We start from the raw sequence: 22,333 nt of genomic DNA on the forward strand, positions 1-22,333 counted from the left end.
TTCTCCCCTACCTGCCAGGCTCCACTGGAGCCTCTGGAGACACAGGGCAGGGCAGAACAAAGGTTCAAGTTCTCAGAATTCATAGTGAAAATTAGTAAGCATAATAAAACATCAGCTCAGCAGGCAACACCAAGTTCCAGTAGGGAAACTAACCACGTTTTGTGCTTACCCATCAACACGCCCAGCCGTCCAATACACTGTTAATGAGTTTCTCGGTAAGAAAGTCCTCACTACTGAAACCTCTCTCGATAAGTCGTGAGTATTTAGAAACACTGCTGTTGTCTATGTGGATAGAAATCACGTTGCTATTGAGATAGAAGTGCCAAGCCATAACCGTCTGGACATTCTTACCTCTTCCACAGAGTCCCAGGAGGTAGTCTCAAGTCGGGTCTAAATCACAATAAGAGCTGATTTTCTTGAATTTTATAGTTTTCTCAAAGGGTCACGAGGGAAAGTATAGTCTAACTTTTAAAGATTGTCTCAATCATGCCCTCCCTCTTCTCAATACAGCTGAGGGATTGGTTTTTTGGTTTTGTTTGTTTGTTTTGGTTTTGGGGGTTTTATTTTATTTTTTTATTTATTTATTTTTGTTGAGTTCTTTGGGTTAACTATTTATTTAATTTCCTGGAAGAGACTCCAATGCTGTAAGAAGTATTACAGCTTGTATTTGCCTGTCTACTGGGGCGTGGCCTTTTATACTATTTCCTGGGAAGCGGACCTGTGCCTTTTCTCTCTCATTCCCTTTGCTCTGTTCCCGCCGGCTGCTCTTGTGGATTTTGTGATTCAACTGGTCAAGTGGAGAATTTTGATTTGTGAGTTTACCCCTTAGTAAATGACTATTTATTTCTTGATTCTAAGCTAGTGTGGGATTTCTTTTAAGCGGGTTCCCCACAACACTCGTAGTGGATTCCCCGCAGCACTCCAACCTTCTGCTTATCCATTGGCTTTGTCACAAGTAAGTACAGACATAACTAGCAACAGGTACTTGGGCCAAATGATGCCATTATTTTGAGTTTTCTAAAACATACATTTTGCATATACTCCTCAACCAATTACTTGAGAACCAATTCTGCAGCTCTCCTTTGTTCAAAACCTAAGTATCCACCGGTTTCACTAGCATCTCAATTATTACCAGGAAGGTTTTACCTATTCCAAGTTGCATTCAGCAGAAATTCGGCCCCTGAGATTTTACAGCAGATGCAAACTTCAAAAGACTTTTTCAGAAGATGTTTGAACTATCCTTTGGTGTGAGTCCACACACGTTTATCTGTGCCTGTGTCCCTCAATGCCAGAGTAAGTGTCTTCACCATCAGTTTTGAAGTTCTACTGATCTGATATTTTTGAGAATATTTGTAACTCGTGTGGTCAGGAAAAAAAAAATGGCCTGAAAAAGTATTCATTATTGCATGTTAAGACCAGTGAAAATAAAACAAAACAAAATCCTCCTTTCCGTTCATGATTCCCTTTGCCATCTCTAGAGTCCTGGTTCTAATGGCAGTTATTTTAAGAAGTTATCTCCTGACACAAAGGCAGTCTCTTGGTTTTAGCTTCCTAATTTATCTAAGTTTGCACTCGAGATGGAGGAAATGAGATCAGACCAAGAGTGTTGGGGTCCACCCTCAATGAAACTCACACGTTCCAGGGTAGGAGCATAAGGATTATAATTATTAAGAAAAAAAGACAGAGATATGAGAGAAACACAGAACTGCATCGAGAGGGAAATTCAGTGAATACTGAACCGCCCTGCTTATTTTCCACGTGCTTATAAAGGGGAAGGGAAGCAACAGACTTTATTAACATGATATAAGGAATAGACCAAGTGTCCTGCAGGCAGTCATTCCCTGGGACCTCAAGCCAAACTCCTTGAAGGAACAGGGAATAACAAGATGAAGCAGATCCAGCTCTATATTCAAAATGCTCATTTTCCACACCCTAGGTCAGGATCGCTTGTTTGTAACCACATCTGTTGTCAACAACTTTGAAAGAGTAAAAATAAGCTCAAACTCTCTGACCTTTAGTCAAGGTGAAACAGGATCACATCTGTGGGCCCCCACACAAGAGAGCAAGAAGAAATTCCAGACATTTCACAGACAAGTGACGTCATCGGGGAGTACACAGTCTGAGCTTTTTTTAATTGTTATTTCAAGTAAAGTAGAGTCTTTTCTTCAACTATCATCAAAGTAGCTCTACTCCAGAGGAACGGCTCTAAAGCAGCAGTTCTCAACCTGTGGATCTCGATCCCCATTGGGGTCACATGTCAGATACCCTGCATATCATATATGTATAGTATGACTCATAACAATAGCAAAATTACAGTTGTGATGTAGCCACAAGATATGGTTGGGGGTCACCACAGCATGAGGGACTGCATTAAAGGGCCGCAGCACTGGAAAGGCTGAGAACCACTGCTCTGAAGATTCCCTTAGAATCTTGCACTTAGCCACTTAGTGTTTTTGTTTGTTTGACTTGGTTTGCATCCTTCTTTAAATAGAACAGGCACACAGAAAAAGACTGGAGAATATTAGTTGCATGGTTTATGCTGATTCCAATACTTTTGTCTCCCAAACAAAAATAAATCTCTTTCATATCCAATTCTCTTCTCCACCAAAGATACGGACTTCTTGGGAGGAAAAATGTTTTCTGAGGCTGGGAAAATGGTGCCATCAAGAAAGTACCTCCCACACAAGCTTGAGGATGCGAGGACGGATACCTGACATCCATGTAAAAGATGGTGCAGGCCGCAGTCCCGGAAGTTGGTGTGGGCCAGAGGCAGGCAGCCAGCTTCAGAGGACTGATGAGCTCCAGGTTCGGGGAAAGAACCTGTCACAAAAACGTAAGATGAAAATGCAGACCTGGAAGTTGTATCCCTATTGGCTCCTCCACTTTCATAGTACCGGACAGTGCTATACAAGATACCTGAGGACAAAAGTCAACATCGACCATATACAGCTGAGAACTCTGTGAGCTACAGTAACGAGCCTGGCAAGATACACCCACTGGTGCAATAGTGGCACAAACACCATGGTATTAATCACTCACTTTCTGATTAGATTTAAGTGTCGTTCCACAGGATGAACTCATAGCTAGCACACTATCAGGACAAGGACCTGTGGACAGACGTACTCCTATGATTTTTCTAAATGATCACAGTATTAAACTGACTCCTAATGACTCGCTATCCCCATAGATCAATGTTTTCATCAACCTTCATCTGAAAACACCTATTTGCAATCGATGGTGATTGACACAGAGACCCACAACTGGACAAAGTGCAGAGCATGAGAGAAGGCTGAATGCTGAGCCCTAAGAGAAGATACGGACAACCTCCACAGCCGCCAAGGCTCAGGGATCATTTTGGGAAAGAGGGCAGAAGGTGGTAGATGACCGTAAGGAAACACCTGGACACAGCAGGACAGCTGCACACGTGAGTGCACAGCAGTTGTGACAGCGTGTGCAACAGCTGTGCAAGCCCAACCCAGACTGAATCCTAGCATGCTTGGGCACACAGTCCCAGTAGCCATGGGGCATTTGGCAACTGCTAACTCCTAGGAAAGGAAGAGGGGATTTTCTCTAAGAGCTTAGGCCCTGGTAAGTCAACCACACTCAAGTTGAAGATCACACATCCAAGAGTATTTTAAGCCTGGATGGTTGGGGGGGGGCACACAAAGATGGGTGGGTAGGGAAAGGGACTGGATGTAGTTTAGGGATGCATACAATCAAAACACATTGTACAAAACTTGAAACTCTCAAAGAACAAATAAAATATGAGAAACAAATATAGAGACAGAGACATGTGATATTTACCTCTGACTGTCACATGTAAACGTGCAGGTCTTTACATGTGCACACACCCACACAAACATCTGCATACATCACACACACACATACACACACACACACACACACACACACAAAGCATGCACGCACATGTTTCCATGAGAAAGTCTGTAAAGGAAAATATAATTCTAGAGGGAAGCTAAGCAAAACGATCAGCAAGGTAGCAAAGCAGAAGGAACAGCCACGTATGTCCACATGCGCTTCAAGCCATGTCATCCCACAAAGCTATGAATGGCTTTGCATCCCACTTGAAATCCCAGGACAGGTATATCTGGGTGCATTTGCTTCAACCACAGTCCAACAAGCAACTGAACTGAAGCCATTTGAAAGCGAGGCTGGGCTTCCCCCGCACTAACAAAGGCGGGAGGGATGCATCTACATTAAATTGGTACCCACCATCGAGTATCTTCTGACATATTGCAACATGTCAGAAATCAGATTTTCTTCTTCCTGAAAACACAGAAATTACCAGTATCCTCGAATGACCATTTCATTTGATCTTTCCTCCCCTGTTTACCACCTGCCTTTACGCCTCAAGTGAACACAGAGAGTAGACAAGTGAATCTCCTCTGTAACTAGCTCTGAAGCAGAACTTGTCAGAGCAGGAAGAGGAAGGGCCCGACAGGAGATCAGTTGCTCAAGTTGCTCTGAACCTCTCAAGAGGTTCCATTGCTAAGCATTCGCTACCCTTTGCACACGTCTTAGCAGGCATGAGCAGCTGCTCAGCTTGGCTCAGGAATATGAACTGCTCACTCGGTGACGAGCATACAAGACCCAAAATGCAACTTTAAGTTCCACACCCTGTTCCTTACACAGTGTTTGGCTCTGAAAGACGGATGAGATGTGCTCACAACAATACAGCTTTTAGCCTTTCGTCTCCTCCACCACGACTGGGGAGAATTACCGTAAGTGGTGGGCACCTTGTCTTCAGTGCGGACAATTGATTTGACCTGACTGCCTCCAGGGGACTAATGGACTTTGTGGCCAAGTCCCCTGAGATAGAAAATATGTCAAATCAAATTGGGGCAGGTTAAAGAACAGTCCTGCTTTTCATTGGTGGCTCTGACGATAACACGTCTCCTAGTTGTTCAGAGAAAGCGATAAAAAAATGATCAATACCCAATCATTTTTAGAGTGTTTCCCTCAGTAAATCGATGCTTGTTTTGCTTTCCCCTGTCAAGCCTGGGTTTATGAACCTTGTAAGGTTTCCCTAAAAGTCCAGAATTACATACCTAGCTCTCTCAGCTTACTCCCTTTTAATTTATCCTCAGTCATTCAGTATATTGTGACTTGGACTGCATAAGTTTTGCATTGGATTTAGATAGTGAATTTCCAGTTCTTTGAGTTTACCCTGAAGTTTCTATTTGCAGCGAGAAATAAAACTATCATAGGAGAAAGGAATACCACAGGAAATAGTTCAAACAAAAGGGAAAATAATAAAGAAAAGCATGTCCAGATTTTTTTATTACTTAAAAAGTTTGGTTTTAGACTGAAAACGTATTTTCCTAATAAAACTGATAAATAGATCAAAAAAACTATTAGAACATAAAGAGTTCAATTAATTTATTCTGCAAGAGGAGAAAATAATGGGAGTTAGGATTTATCACCTCTTCTTAGATATCAGAAGTAGCCATGCACTCCCCAAGAAAAGATTTGCGTAAAAAGGGAAAGAAAAAGCCAGAGCATAATGGTATACACCTTTAATGTCAGCACTCGGGAGGCAGAGGCAAGTGGATCTCTTTGAGTTTGAGGCCACCCTCAAACTCATACATAGCAAGTTCCAGAACAGTCAGGGCTGCATAGTGAGACCCTGTCTCAATGAGCAAACAAACAAATAAAATAAATAGCTGAATAAACAAACAAATAAATAGGAAAAATGTAGTCTGTTGTCTCCTTCCACTTTGATGTGGGCTCTGGAGCCCACACTCAGGCCTTCAATGGCATGTCCTTTGCAGGCTGAGTCATCTCAGCCTCTGGGTCATGCTGTTTTAATGGTAGTTCCCACAAGACGCAGACATTCTACTGAAGGAAGTTGCCCAAATCTCTTCATTGGAAACCATGTAGAGGTGAGCTTTGGATCATAACCTCTTAATAGTCAAGCTTCTTCAAAGTGCACAACCAAATGATTGGTGGTCAGTCACAAATGCTGAGTGACCTTGCAGAAAGACCACTGCTAACTGATAGGAGAGAAAACTGAGGCCAGAGACATCTAATCCTGCTCCCCAGGGAGCTAAGGACACAGGGAGGAAGCAAGGTCAGTTCTAGCAAGCAGGAGCCCAGAGCACAGCACAGAGTCCCCTAATACACTGGGTTTGGGCATAAGAGAGAAACGCTCGTCCTATTTTGGCTAGTCTAGCTGGTCAAGAAGTGAGTTTGTAGTGTTCACCTATCTCTAGGGGTGAGGCTATAGGTCTGTAGGGCTACACCTGGCTTCTATATAGGTGTTAGGACCTTATGCATGTGCAGTAAATACTTTACCCACTAAGTTATCTCCCCAGCACCTCATCTATATCTATCTATATCCACACATCACATGAACCCCATCTATGTCTATCTACACAGCGCCTGGACCCCATCTATGTCTATCTCTACATAGAGCATGAACCCACAAACTGCTCCCCTCCCTATACATTTGCTGCAATATCTCTCTGAAACAATTTACAACTTCACTGATTGTTCTGGAAAGAATCAACAAGTATATACATGCTACGTGCTACACTGTATTCAAATGTCCTAAAAGAGCAAAGATATGACTTTTGTTTGAGATTTCAATGCCCTTCCAGTTAACAATGTTTTGTATGTGTCTTTAGCAATACCATCTGAGTGGAAGACAATGTGTGTAGTCTGCTGACGAGTTCCCAGGAAGCACAGGATCAGATGAAACAAACACTAAGCATACATTTAACCTTAAGGGGGATCTGAAAGTGTTTCTTTTTCTTTTCTTCTTTTTTATTGATTTTATTGAGCTATACATTTTTTTCTGCTCTCCTCCCTTTCTCTCCCTCCCCTTCAACTCTCTCCCATGGTTCCCATGCTCCCAATTTACTCAGGAGATCTTGTCTTTTTCTACTTCCCATGTAGATTAGATCCATGTATGTCTCTCTTAGGGTCCTCACTGTTGTCTAGGTTCTCTGGGATTGTGATTTGTAGGCTGGTTTTCTTTGCTTTATGTTTAAAAACCACTTATGAGTGAGTACATATGATAATTGTCTTTCTGGATCTGGGTTACCTCACTCAATATGATATTTTCTAGCTCCATTCACTTGCCTGCAAATTTCAAGATGTCATTATTTTTCTCTGCTGTGTAGTACTCCATTGTGTAACTGTACCACATTTTCCTTATGCATTCTTCAGCCCAAGGGCATTTAGGTTGCTGAAAGTGTTTTCTAAAATGAGCATTCATCCTATAAGCATGTTATGATCTTCATGAAATAACAATCACGGGATACATTTCAGAAATCTTAGTTCTGTGATTCCATTTTCACTTAACCCTGTGAGACACAGAACAGATTATTTCTAGTATTAGAGTATCAGGATTCAGTGAGTCATCTACATTAACATAGTAAAGGATCAAAACAAATATAAACCTCCCTCTTCCAGTTCCTAACCCACTCCTACTATGTGTCATCTGCAGTCATTGCTTACTATATTTTTATAGCCTTAGATATAAAAACACCAACCAGGCAGAGCAAGTGCACACTTAAATGCAAATTCAGTTAGGAGTAACAGTGGGGGGGGGGTGAATATGATCACAATACATTGTAGTGATATTTCATTTGTATTTTAATAAATAAAGCTTGCCTGAAGATCAGAGAGTAAAACAGCCCCCCTGGCCAGCCTTACAGACCAGACAGTGGTGACCCACATCTTTAATCCCAGCAGCCACGCTAGTTTGCCACAGAAACTGGGAGGTGCATCCCTTTAATCCCAGTGATGCACACCTTTAATCCCAGTCCTAGAGAAGAATACAAAATGGGAGGAGACCGCTCACAGACACAGTCTCATTCTGAGATTCCTGGAGGCGGGATTGCCATTTTCAGACTGAGGTCAAGGTAAAAGCCAATGGCTGGCTGTTTTGTTTTTCTGATCTTCAGGTTGAACCCCAATATCTGTCTCTGAGTTTTATTAACCATTCAACAATGTATTGTATAAAATTCTCAAAGAATTAATAAAATATTATTTTTTAACAAAAATTATTTGTTTCTATTGCTTCCTCTGTTTTGTACGCATAGTAACAACCTCTTAAGCCTCAATGGTAACATAGGCAAAAATAATATCTATCTCTATAGGAGCAGAATACACTAAATTAAGAATGAATATAGGTAGCGCATCACTAGATGACAAATGGTGATTCTCATTGTTGTGCAACAATGGCTAGTCTGGGATGATGCAGGCAGTTTTACTTCCTGTCCTAACCTTTGAATAATTCCTCTTATACAAGCTATATAAATCTTTATGTATACACAATCTGAGTTCCTTGTTAATTCTAAATAAAAACAAAATAATCTCTAACCTCAGACATGTAATTTTCTATTATCTAGTTCACAACTTACATAAGAGTTTGGTGTGTGGATCTCCTCAAATGAAAACATCTCCATTTGTGTTTCTCAAAAGCTCCCTCCAAGTCTCTTCTCAGACATTCCTGATGTGTTTATGTGAACTCTTGGGTCTCAGACCCTCCCAGACCTGGGACCTGCCCAAAGCCTACAACGTCTGTCTGCCTTGACAGGAGAGGCTTGAGAATAACCACATTGGACCTGCCCAAGGTGGCCTCCCTAAGCACAGAAACATCCTATTCCTAGCAGCTAATCCAACACCATTGTCCACATGTAACAATAATCAGGAGACAGACATGCAACTATTGTACCGTAGGGTAGTTGAGTTATAATAATAATCAATAATAATATAGCAATAACAATATCATCAAGTAGGTATATATGAGTTTAAAGGTTATGTTTTATTTAATTTTTATATCAACCTCTCAAACTGTGAGTACTGTAACTATTCTCATTTTACAATCAGCAAACCTTTGACTATCACTTAAGCTAACACGGCAAGATGCCAAGTGCTTTGTACAGTATTAACTCAATACTGCTCAGTGATGTAGGTAATGTTGTGGTACCCGTCTACTTTCCAAATAAGGAAACTAAGACAAACTGATTGAATTAAATAGGAAGTCATTCAGGTCATAAAATATATTGTCCCTAACACAGATCACCATGCCCCCTGAGGTCAGGTTTGAGAGCACTGGCTTCTCTTCCAGAGGACACATCTTCGGTTCTCAATACCCACATAGATGCTAATACTGGCCTATAATCCAATTCATGTTTCAGAGGATACCACACCCTCTTCTGGCCTCTATGGACACTGCACACAAGTGTGCACAGACATGCGTGCAATCAAAATACCTATACACATAAAATAAAAATAAACAAAATCTCAAAAAAATTAAATAAGTATTAAATAGAACAACTTTAAATGATACAACAAATGTCTTTAGCAAACAACTTTGTTTTCAAAAATCAAAGACCTAGACTATTAGGAAGAATAATCTGCTTTCATTATCAGTATGGCAGTTTGACTTTTAGGAATTGTGGGCGTGGCTCAGTGCTAACAAGCTCGCCTAGCTTGCACAGTGTCCTGGGTTTGACTCCCCAGGACCACAAAGGACTGGGGGGACTTTCTCAACTACCATAATCTCAATTCATGACCTACAGCTCATGCTTATTACGACCTTTGCAGTGCACTGTCCTAACTATCTTAAGATGCTAAATTATTAGGTTGTTAGTTCAAATGATTTATCAATTTATTTTCTCTCAGAAAAAATCTTTTTTTCCTTAATTTTTGCACTCATGGTTTTAATCGAAATAATAACTACAAGGGCCACTTCATGTTTCTTGGCAAGGTGATGGTGATATGTTGTGGTTTTTGTAGGCATCATAGTGACATATGCCCAATAGTCTCGTTAAATCCTTTATAAAAAGTATTTCAAACATTTTTTTCACTTTGTTTAAATGGGTATTGTCTTAAATTGTTCTTATATATCTTCAGGGGAAAAAATTCCTGTTTGGTAAAATTAATAAAATATCAAGAAAATTTTAAATGTTTAGAAAGGATCCTTTAAAAATTATTACATAATTCCATTTGTTCAGTCCTCTCAGTGGGATGAGCCTGCTCTTCACAAGACACATCTGCTCTACTGTGTGGATTGCACACAATCACACACTGACCTCTCTGGACCTCTGTCCTCATATCTGGAGATCATGTGTGTGTTGCTGGCCTCCTGTCCCCTTAAAGGCCAAAGTTGAACACTACATTATCTGAATAGTCGAGACCTTATTCTCGTTCCCCGACAACTCCAAGCTTCCACAGCCCCCTCAGTGCCTTTATGAACACAGACGTCATTTTAATAGGGGGAGAACTGAAGTGACAGGAAAGTGACCTGTGGGTGAACCCAAGAGGAGGTGAGGGCTGTCAGTTTTTAATTTGAAACTGGTGTCAGGACTGAGAAATGACTGCTATAATCACATCTATAGCTGAACTCCTATAAACTCTGCAAGCAGTCATGAGATGGCGTGGGCCATATGAAATTAACAATTCCCATGCAGGTCTCAGGGCACCTGGCTAAATCAACTGTATCATCAAAAAGTGTATAAATGCCTCTTGTTCATGTGGTGAGACAGTAGCCCTGAGACCACTGACACGCTCTGAAGAGACTGGCTGTCACGTTCAAATTACAGAGACAGAACATTTTTAAAGGAAACTCTATTTTAAAGAGTACATTCATCTTTATTAGTTCTTTGGAAATTTGTACAATGTATTTTGAGCATATTCACCACCATCCCTTCCCTATGTACTCAGTTTTGAGTCCCTTGTTTTTAAAACACATCAAGTCTAGTTAGACCTGCCCATATATACTCTTGGATGTGTGGACATCCACTAGAGCATGGTCAGTCTACCAAAGGACACATCCTTAAAGACCCCCCCCCCTCAAGCTATCAGTTGCCAATAGGTCCTCAGCTAGGGATGAGACTTCTCCCCACCTCTTCAAGGAATCAAAATAACTTATCATATAGTCCAAGAAGAAAAAAAATGTATCATTAAAGACAAGTGTGGCACCTCATTCCTGCAATCCCAGCACTGAGGAGGCAGGAGAATCCCTATGCGACACAGTGAGTTCCAACCCAGCTTCAGTTATAGAGTGAAGTCTTCTCTCTCACACAAAGAAAGGAAGAGAGGGAGGGAGAGAAAGGGGGGGGGATTTTTAGAAGCTATATTTCTTTTTGTCCAAAAATGTTTGTCATTTGTTTGTGATTTCTGTTTTAAAAAAATGTATCCCTGAGTCGATAATCTTTTACAACAATGACAGACAAGGCGTTAATATCTAGAAATTACAAAGAATTCCAGAAATTAAACACCGAGGGAGTAAAAGTGCCAATCCTCAAACAGGCAATGAACTGAAAAGTTAGTTTTAAAAAGGATCCAGGTGTTGGCGATGAATGCCTTTAATCCCAGAACTAAAGAGAAAGGTGGATCTTTGAATTCAAAGTTAGCCTGATCTGTAAAGGACATTCCAGGACAGCCAGGGCTACACAAAGAAACCCTGTCTCGAAAATACAAAAATGAAATAAAGTAAATAAGTATACATGGCCAATAACCACTTTTTAAAACATTCAATATCCTTAGCCCTCAGGGAAATGCAAATTAAAACTACTTTCAGACACTGACTCCCTTCAATCATAATGGCTGTCAACAACAAATTGGACAACAATGTTGGATGGGACAGGAGAGAAAGGTCCCCTCGTTCATTATTGGTGGGGGTGAAAAATTAATGCATCTACTGTGGAAATAAATTTAGAGGCTCCACCAAAATTTAAAACTATACCTACCTGAGACCAGCTAGTGCACTCCTGGGCAGATCCCAGAGAACTTTACCCCCACCACAGATATTAGTGTGTCCCCACACTCATCACGGATATTAGTGTGTCCCCACACCCACCACAGATATTAGTGTGTCCCCACACTCATCACAGATATTATTGTGTCCCCACACTCATCACAGATATTAGTGTGTCCCCACACTCATCACAGATATTAGTGTGTCCCCACACACTCATCACAGATATTAGTGTGTCCCCACACACTCATCACAGATATTAGTGTGTCCCCACACACTCATCACAGATATTAGTGTGTCCCCACACTCATCACAGATATTAGTGTGTCCCCACACACTCATCACAGATATTAGTGTGTCCCCACACTCATCACAGATATTAGTGTGTCCCCACACTCATCACAGATATTAGTGTGTCCCCACACTCATCACAGATATTAGTGTGTCCCCACACTCATCACAGATATTAGTGTGTCCCCACACTCATCACCTCTTTAGTCACTTTCGCAGAGAAATGAGACCAACTTAGTTGTCCAACAACAGATGACGTGAAAGTTATATGTGTATATATGCATTCCACTTGCTGTAAGAGGAGCAGGCCTGCTTGTCATCCAAGCCGCACGGCTCCCGGCCATCCGGCTAGCTTAAGCCCCAAAATAATCACACAGAAATTGTATTAATTAAATTACTGCCTGGCCCATCATATCTAGCCTCTTCTTGGCCAACTCTCACATCTTGATTTAACCCATTTCTAATAAATCTGTGTATCACCACGTGACTGTGGCTTACCGGCAAGATTCTAACCTACGTCCATCTCAGGCCAGAGATTCAGGCTTTCTTCCTCCCAGCATTCTGTTCTGTCATCCCCACCTACCTGAGTTCTGGCCTATCAACTAGGCCGAGGCAGTTTCTTTAATAACCAATGAAAACAACACAAATACAGAAGGGCCTCCTACACCACCACTCAACTCCAAAGAAAAATGAAGTTAAAATTTAGAGGCAAATAGATAGACTCACAGTGTATAACATTAAGTACAGTCACACACACACAATCTCAGAAAGAAGTAAACCACATGTTCTCTCTCATATGTAGAATCTAGTCAAAAATATATGCATATATGTAAATAAATAGGCATGTGGATACAGTATAGTATGAAGAAAAGAAAACACGAAAAACTAAAGATAAGGAGACCAGGGAGGACTGAATGCAGATAGTAAATATGAATTATGAAAGAAAGGATGCGAAGTTCATTGTCTCTCTAGTTATGATTATGTCAGGACTATTTGGTTTTATTGGTGGATGACTGCATAAGATAAATTTGATATAAAAACTGTAGATTTAATGTAAACTCCATAGTTTCTGCTCTGGATGACTATTCTCACCGTATGGAAGTTCTCTGAGTTACATACATAGACTTTCAGCCTGGTTAATTTTGGTGTATGGTGTTTTTATTTTCTTATAAGCTTTTCACAGTAAGGCTTTTTTTTTTCCAAAAGAAAGTGTGTAATTAAACTCAGTACTACCATGACATAATAGTCATCCAAAAAGCTACAACCTGGTGGACACTTTCATAAAATGCTTCTGCTAAGAATGTCTTCTACTCAGACCCTTAACACCTTTGCAATACTAGTCCACCCTAAACATTAAAAATAATACATGTAGAGCCGGGCGGTGGTGGCGCACGCCTTTAATCCCAGCACTCGGGAGGCAGAGGCAGGTGGATCTCTGAGTTCGAGGCCAGCCTGGTCTACAAGAGCTAGTTCCAGGACAGACTCTAGAAACTACAGGGAAACCCTGTCTCAAAAAACAACAAAAAAATAATAATAATACATGTACCCTAGACATAATTTCTAAAAAGTTCCTGTGGGAAAAAAAATACTAATTTGGGACTTGCCTACAAAAGAATAATTTAAATGTCCCCTGAAGCTGGCATAATATATTCATTAAAGGGTTACTCAATATCAAGTAATCAGCCCTGAAAACATATGTATGAGTTATATTATACAGACTGAGCAGGTTATATTTAGGAATATATATGTATATACATATATGCATGCAACCGCAATTAGTTAAAAAATAAAATAGTCCATGAATTTGAAAAAGAGCAAAGGGACATGTGTGAGGGTTTGGAGGAAGTAAAGGGGAAACTAATGCAATTAGATTATAATTTCAAAAACAAAAGCACTAATTGTTAAAGGCATCCTATATGTTTGTCCTAGTTTCATTTCCTATTGTTGTAATAAAAATACCCTGACAGCAGCAACCCAGTAGAAGAAGGGCTTATTTGGCTCACAATTGCAGGTTACAAATACACACACACACACACAAAACCAAGGAGCTGCGAGGGTGACTCAGTGGGAAAGGACACTTGCTGTGCAAACCTGAAGACCTGAGTTCAAACTCCCAGCATCCACAGAAAAAAGCAAGGCACAACCAGTGTGCGCAGAACCACAACACTGGAAGGCAGGAGGAGACAAGCAGCTTGCAGGAGTCTAGCCAGGGAGTTAGCCAGAGAGCCTAGCTGAAATAGTGAACTTGAGTTTCAGTAAGAGACCCTGTCTCAAGAAATTAAGGCAAAGAGTGATAGAGGAAGCAATGGACATCCTCCTGCAGCCTCTGCTAAACGTGAGTCCCTGCACACACGTGTGCACACATTTGCAAATGAATAAAGTATCCAGAAACACCAATTAATGTTGGAATGAGAACATTAGTATATGAAGATTTGTTGCTTTTCTTCCATAGATTTAGGAAAACAACACAACAAATTACTGATGCTGTTGTGATCATTTGTCCTGCACTGGTAAGAGAGAGACTTGTGTATAAAGGTTTGTGTATGTGCAGGTGTACATGTGTGCACATGTATATGGAGGTCACAGGTCAACATTGAGAGCCTTCCCCTACCATCCTCCAACTTATCTGGTGAGACAAGGCCCCTCACTAAAGCCTGGAGGTTAACAATTGGCTAGGCTGGCTGCCCAGTGGCTCCTAATTTTGCCTGACTCTGTGCACCCAGCTCTCTTTTCCACACTGTGTTGGGGATCTGAACTCAGGTCCACTTGCCTACGGGGTAGGCGCTCTATTGACCAAGCTCTCTCTCCAGTCCTTTTGGGCATGGTTCTGTACCCTTCGCTTGGCTTGACTCCTGGAGTCTTCGTCGTAACCCTGTTCCTATGATAGTAAGCACCTGATAGTAAGAACAGGCTATCAATTATCCTCATCTTGAAGGTCAAGGATCCTCAGGCACAGCAAGCTCAAGCAGCTTACCAAAGCCACTCGTGGAGTCAGGATTTTAAGTCAAGTCTACAAGAACGGTTGCCCTTAGCCACTCTTACCATCCTCCTGGGGCATGGACTTCTGCCATTTAACTGCCTTTGTAATGTTGATGGGCATGAGCAGGGCATCTACACCAAGATATTTTTAAGTAATGGCACATAAGATGGGTTGACAGTTGCTTATTTTCCATGGGAACAATGAAGGAACCCTTTTATTCACCACAGAACTCAGCCTTCAGAAACATGATAGACAACAGCATCTCCAAATTATTCTGCACTTTCTTGTGGTGGGTGACACATTTCCCTGCCTGGTAAAGGCCCACCAACCTGACATAAGAAAGAATTACATAAAGAAAAGAGCTTGGGCTATGGGGTCAGAGGACGAACCCCAGATCTGAAACTTGTCACCTGAGCAAACCTGTGCAGGTGGCATAACCTTAGTGAACCTTACCTTATTTATCCTCATGAAGGAAGAGATACCACCTGCTATTGTTTGAGACTCGAAGACACATTATGAATGGGGCCCCCACTAGCAGTCCCCAGGGAATGACTGCTCTCACCAAATCGAGAAGCAGTGTGACCTCAGGTTTCTTTGCTACCGTGTTTCTTTCATACTGGGGTGGGGGGGGGGGGGAGACTTCACATAACTTACGCTCTCCTCTTTCCCTGACCTATCCATGTGAGCTCTTATGTTCCTAAGAATTCCAGATGCTGGAAACAGATTCTTGCAGTAAAGTGTTTTAGACTTTCTCAAGGCTAAATCCTCTTGTTTTAGCATGTGTGGGTTCTTGGTTCACTGCCTACACACTGACTTACCGGTGCAGCACCCACATGGGCTTCTAGGTATACAGCTTAAGACACTTTCTCTGATAAGCCTTTGGAACCCCCACAGAGCTCTATGTTCTGGTCTCAAACTGCCCACTAGCATGTGTTTGATGGTTCTGTTGCCGTCTCCATGTTGTATAAAAACATTTAACTGAGTCTTTCTCTCCAAACTGAATATAATAACCTAGAAGAAACATAATTTGGCTTAATTCATTTTATGTCCTTATTAGCTATCACCATGCCACATAGAGGTACCATATGTGATTGCTGGGCACATGCCAAACTCATGGCTTCTAGCCAAACAAATGCAACACATTAACTCAGACTAAGACAATAGAATTCTATCAATGAATACAACTGCTGAGGAATGCATGAAAACCAACACAATCGGCAACGGAGGAGTAATTAATGGGAGCTATTAGTAAAATTAGGCTAAGGAGGAAAAAAAGGCATCTTTTTAAATGGAAACAAAGTTTTCATTATTCTGATCATGGTTTTCCCTCTCCCAACTCCTCCCCACTTCCCTGCTCCCTGCCCTCTCCCTCCCTCTCTCTCTCTCTCTCTCTCTCTCTCTCTCTCTCTCTATATATATATATATATATATATATATATATATATATACATTTAACTTATCACCTATATATACACATATGCCAAAAGAATCAGGCAAACAAACTAGAATGTAGAATAAGAAAAAATACAACACACACAAAAATGAAAAACATAAAAATAACAAAATCGGTGTCTTAGTTAGGGTATCTAATTGCTAGGAAGAGATACCATAGCCACAGCAACTCTAATAAAAGAAAGCATTTAATTGGGGCTGGCTTATAGTTCAGAGGTTTAGTCCATTATCATCATGGCAGGAAGCATGGCAGTTTGCAGACAGACATGGTGCTGGAGAAGGACCAGAGAGTTCTATGTTTTGATCCATAGGCAGCAGCAGGAAAGACTTCCATACTCTGTCTAGCTTGAGCATAAGAGACATCAAATCCTGCTTCCTCTGTAACACACTTTCTCCAAGGCCACAACTTCTAACAGTGACACTCCCTGTGGGCCAAGTATTCAAACACATGAGTGGGAGGGGCATACCTATTCAAACCACCACAATCCGAACCAAAATATACAAACAAAAGATCAGTAAGACAAAAGAAAGAACGAAAGAACGAAAGAACGAAAGAACGAAAGAACGAAAGAAAGAAAGAAAGAAAAGCAAGTCAAAACAAAGCAATGAGACATACCATTAAGTTCATTTTGTATTACCATCTACTGCTGGGCATGGTACATGGGACCTGCCCTTAATATGTCCAGTAATAATCCCATTGGAAAAAACAAATTTTTCTCTTGCAAGTGAATGTCAGTTGGTAGCTCGTGTCCACCTCCCCCTCTCAGTACTGGGACATCATCTGGCTTGAACCCATGCAGGCCTTATGAGTTGCCACAGTCTCTGTGAGTTCACATCAGTTTAGCTGTATCTGCAAGACATTGTTTCCTTGAACAAATCTTCCACCCCCTCTGACTCTTACCATCTTTCTGCCTCCTCTTCTGCATAGCCTCCTGAGTCTTGAGGGAAGAGGTTTGATAAAGTCAAAATCTCTCAGCTCTCTGCACATTGTCCCTTTCTGGGTCTCTGTGTTAGTTCCCATCTACTTCAGGAGAATGATTCTCTGATGATGGATGGGCAAGGCATTGATCCATGGGTATAGCAGAAAATGTTGGGGTGTTTCTTTATTGTTATGTTCCTTTAGCAGAACAATAGTATCTGGGTTTTCCATAGTTGAAAGAAGTATATTAGTTATTTTTCTATTTCATTATCCATTCATTAGTTGGTGCAAACTCATCTATTGCTGGTGGAAATCAAACTTGTACAGCCACTAGGGACACTATCGTGGTGGTTCTGCTAGAGGCTGGGAAGAGATTTTACCTCCAGATTCAGCTGTACAGCTACTTGGGCATATACTCAACTCTATTGATCCTTGCTGTTCCATGTTCATTGCTGCTTTATTAGCAATATTAGCCAGACATCAGAAAAGCCTAGATGTCACCCATCTATCACCTCTGCCAAAATGCACACCCTCTCAGTGATTATTATACACCATATCTACAAATCTACATTTTACTAAATTCTATACTTACAACAGAATCATAGGAAATTACTTTTAGTTTATGCTGGAAACAGCTATAAACTAGAAAACATGAAGATGGTGCCCAAGATCAAACTGTCAGAAATGACAGATTCAAATACACATTGGCCTTACTCCCAACCCAACCAAAGACCCCTGGGGTCTTGAGCTCCTAATGTCTCCATGGTGCTCTTTTTACACCCAGTACTCCACCTTCCAAACTGCCAAAGGCAGTCAAATAGATTGGATATGGCACATCAATACCTCCTTCTTGGCTACCATGATAATCACTTCATTTGCTTCTTACTTTTTCCCATCCCTCCTAAATCTGTTGACCTCTCTGTCCTCTCTATATCTCTCAAGCCAAAAAATAAAATTGACTTAAGTTTTAAAGTAGTTGGCTGTGAGGATGTGTCTCTTAGTAATTTTAGAAGCTACACCCATAAAGTCTTACCAACATGACTGTCCACACATGAACTAAACAACAACAATAAGTATGCCCATGGGAACAGAAGAAAAACCACTGGGCCTCACTTCTAAACAAAGAATTACAGGCAACTAAGGAATACTGAGAGCCAGAGAAATAGTCTTCCCCAAGGAAGAGCACGCCACTTGATTATCCACCTAGAGTTAGCTAAATTGTCAGACTTGAAAATGTACATATAAGTGACATTATAGAGACTAAGTAGGACACACTTAAGAGTACACATGCATATACACATGTAACATCAATTAATGAAAAAAAGAGGCCATGAATCTGAAAGGGAGCAAGGAAGGATATAGGGTTTAGACGAAAGCGAAGGGAAAAATCATGTAATTAAATTATAATATCAGAAGATAAAAGAAATAATTAAAAGGTAAATAAATGAAGTTGTAAAAACATTCAAAGAAAAAAATGGCTGACATGAAACAAGTAAAGAAGACCAAGGCCATAAGTTACTGTGGTCTGTAAAGAAGACCAAGGCCATAAGTTACTGTGGTCTGTAAAGAAGACCAAGGCCATAAGTTACTGTGGTCTGTAAAGAAGGGCGAAGAGCTGGGAAGGAAAGAAAGGGGGGAGAGAGGAAACAGAAACAGGAGGGGGGAGTTAATATCAAAAAATATAACCAAAGGAAACGTTACAGAGATAAAAGAAACTGAATTTACATTGGAAAGATGCACTGGGTATTTTGGAAGTCTCAGAACAACGGCCTTCAGTGTTTAGCAAAACATTCAAGACTTAAATAGGTGGAGTTAAAACCTTCGGGTCTTCGCACAAAAGGAAAGGCTAATTAATAATTATAAAAGCAATAGCATTTTCAAAGGGCACAAAGCAACTGAAAAATGATGACATTGCAAGCTGAAGAGTTTACATCAACCAAAGTGTAGCTCAAATATCAATAGTGTCAGGACACCTTAGAAATGGAAGACTTTCCGAAAGACTGAGCACACACTTCTCTCCTGGGTGATAGCTGAAAGGATGACGGCATTAAATCGAACGTGCCTGGGGTGTCTGTGACAGAAGGACAGATGTCCACAGCTGGGATATTTATCTCTGCAGAGCTACATCTATAAGGATGAGCCTCTGGACACAGTGTGGTAAAGTGGGTGGCTCTTATTCTCATCAAACAGGACAGAGCTAAGAACTCTTAACTTCCTGACTATGTGAGTCGGAAAATAACATTTAAAGACTATAGCTCACATAATTGCAAAAGGAAAGTCCGAGATGAACCTCTGGCACTGGAGCACTAAATCCTGACTACCTGGGGAAGTTTCACCTGGTAGGAAGATGCAACAAAGACAGTAACACCAGACTGAACATACTATAAATGGTAATCATGTCACGACAAAAAAAAAATGGAAGCCTAAGAATGTCAGTTGCAATATCAAATGTAAAATTAGTTCACTTAATAGGAAAAACATTTTGAAGTGAGCATATAAGTTAAAACCCAACTCAGTGGTGCAACTGAACTGTATTTCAAATGAGAGCAAAACCAACTCCAAGAAACTTTAGAATACTCTGTGTTCAAAGTCGGGATGGGGATACTGATGCAAACAGATCTAGGTCTGACAGGTATGTGTTGACATGGTTGTAATAGTCGGAAACTATTTGACATGTTTGTAATATTGAATGAAGGGACAACCTGCATCAGTGACCTTGATATTACAGGGACAGCACACTTGCTGAGGAAGAAAAACTGGGCAGAGCCACACTATCCAATGTCATCTAACAATAAAAAAGTAGACGCAGGTGACACAAATCACATGACAACATGGATGCATATTGAAAACTCCACTGAGAAACCGCATGTGGGAGTACACACTGTGAGATTCTGTTGGTATTAAATTCTAGATCCAACATCAGTAAAGCGAAAGGAGAGTGAGAGACGGGGATGCAGATGGGTTCGAGTAAATATACTAGAAGATGAAATACTGTATATATATTATATAGGTTATGATGTTCAACTCATTTGTTAATTATAACGCACAATTCAACTATAGGCAAACTATACCTCAGTAAAAAAAACTAAAGAAGAAAGAAGGGCCAGGCATAATTTACGTGTAACAATAATAGTGGGCGTTGCTACTTCATTACCAAGGATCCTTTGCACATCACCAGTACTGGTCTTCAGAGAACACTAAGAGCTTTTCCCTCCCCATTGGTAAGAAATTATCTGTAAAATTCTTTTGACTTTGACCTGATGACCTCCACAGCTATGGCCATGCTCCTTCTAGCCATCCTCAGAGGACCTGGTGAAATAAAGGGATGGTATCATGTGATAGGGTGGCATTGAGAGGCCTGAATCCACAACAACATGGTTTTTCTTCTACAAGGCTCTGTAATACAACTTGCACAGCTGTGCTGCGCTCTACAGCCAGATGTTCTGCAAGGTGAAGCTCTGGTTTTGCATGCATCTTCTTAGATTTCCAAAGAGAGAATGGGATGGGGAGGAAAGGAGCTTTCATCTGAAGAAAACTTCTATCAGAAAGCATGCATTAAAAAAAAACAATTTATGCCAGGCGTTAGTGGCACACACCTTTAATGCCAGCACTCAGAAAGCGGAGGCAGGCAGATCTCTGAGGTCAGCCTGGTCTACAAGAGCTAGTTCCAGGACAGACTCCAAAGCTATAGGCAAACACTCTCTCTCTCTCTCAAAAAAAAAAAAATCTACAGAGTCAAACGTCAATGCCTTCTATTTACTAGCAACTAAAACTTGATTTTGACGGGGTGAAGGGGGTGCTCAGTTTTTAAGAGCACCTATTGTTTTGCACGAGACCCGGGTTCATTACCAGCACCCACATGGCAGCCCACCTACAACTCCAGTTCCAGGGAATCCAGCACCCTCTTCTAACCACCTCAAACCCAGGCATTCTCAGAGCATTAGTACATACAAGCAGGCACGACACTCACACATGTAAAATAAAACTTACCAAATGTCTCTCTAAAAAGTTAATTTTGACAGGGACTAAAGAACTGGCTTGGTAGTTCAGAGCACTGGCTGCTACTCCAGGGAACCCAGGTTTGATTCTCAGCACCTACAAGATGGCTCACAATTGTCTGTAACTCCAATTCTAAAGTGCCCAACGCCCTCTTCTGGTCTCCACAGGCACTGCATACACATAGTGCACAGACACATACAGGTAAAATAACCATACCACACACATGAAATAAAAATAGACCATACATTTTCTTTTAAACTTAACTCTGAAAAGAATGGAAATCTGAAAAATGAACTACTACACCATATTGTCCAATCTGTTTTTTCTTGAAAATCATATTTTAAATATATATATGTATATGTATGTATATGCATTGTATTTATAAAACAATCAAGATTCTAATACCTATGTAAGCACTTGTTTCTAAAATATTTTGTTTATCAATTTTTTGCGAGCACTTGTACATGCATGTATACACACATACTTTTGGATAAAATTTGTAAAATAAGTCCTGTTTTAAGACACAGTTTCAACAATGAGAACCCTAAGAGAGACATACATGGATCTAATCTACATGGGAAGTAGAAAAAGACAAGGTCTCCTGATAAATTGTGAGCATGGGGACCATGAGAGAGGATTGAAGGGGAGGGGAGAGGCAGAGAGGGGAGCAGAGAAAAATGTAGAACTCAATAAAATCAATTTTTAAAAAGACATAGTCTCATGATATATTCCTAGTTTTAAAAAAGTAAGTCTTTTTAAAAGAATTCTTCGTGGCATGATCAACTCTTTTTGCATACCTTTAATAATAATAGATAAAATTTTCCAGTAGGCAAAAACCCCAAATAATTTAAAACCTATTTCAACTTTTATCCATATTTGAGCCTAATAACAGCACAATTTCAACATGTTTACTACAATCACAAGTGATTTTTCATATCAGAAGAGCAGATCCAACATT

General features: G+C 40.6%; 1 protein-coding gene across 4 annotated transcripts in view; it reads right to left on the reverse strand.

The window, feature by feature from the left end:
- The window catches only part of LOC119827766 (NAD(P)H dehydrogenase [quinone] 1), a 70,505-nt gene that overhangs the window by 35,009 nt on the left and 13,163 nt on the right, over positions 1-22,333 (reverse strand). Inside the window, exons 1-2 of one of the 4 annotated variants that reach the window (XM_038349630.2) lie at positions 17,359-17,390; positions 2,711-2,820 (exon numbers count right to left, since the gene is read on the reverse strand). The exons of 1 other annotated variant lie outside the window; for it this stretch is intronic. In XM_038349630.2, coding sequence (XP_038205558.1) covers positions 2,711-2,820; positions 17,359-17,361 — 113 coding nt within the window. In that variant the 5' untranslated portion in view covers positions 17,362-17,390. Of the gene's footprint in view, positions 1-2,710; positions 2,823-17,358; positions 17,391-22,333 lie in introns of those variants that run through there. 2 more of the 4 variants (XM_038349629.2, XM_038349632.2) reach the window with 2 other exon arrangements.

This window comes from Arvicola amphibius, chromosome 12, assembly GCF_903992535.2.
Source record: "Arvicola amphibius chromosome 12, mArvAmp1.2, whole genome shotgun sequence".
In the NCBI taxonomy this organism is placed as follows: domain Eukaryota; kingdom Metazoa; phylum Chordata; class Mammalia; order Rodentia; family Cricetidae; genus Arvicola; species Arvicola amphibius.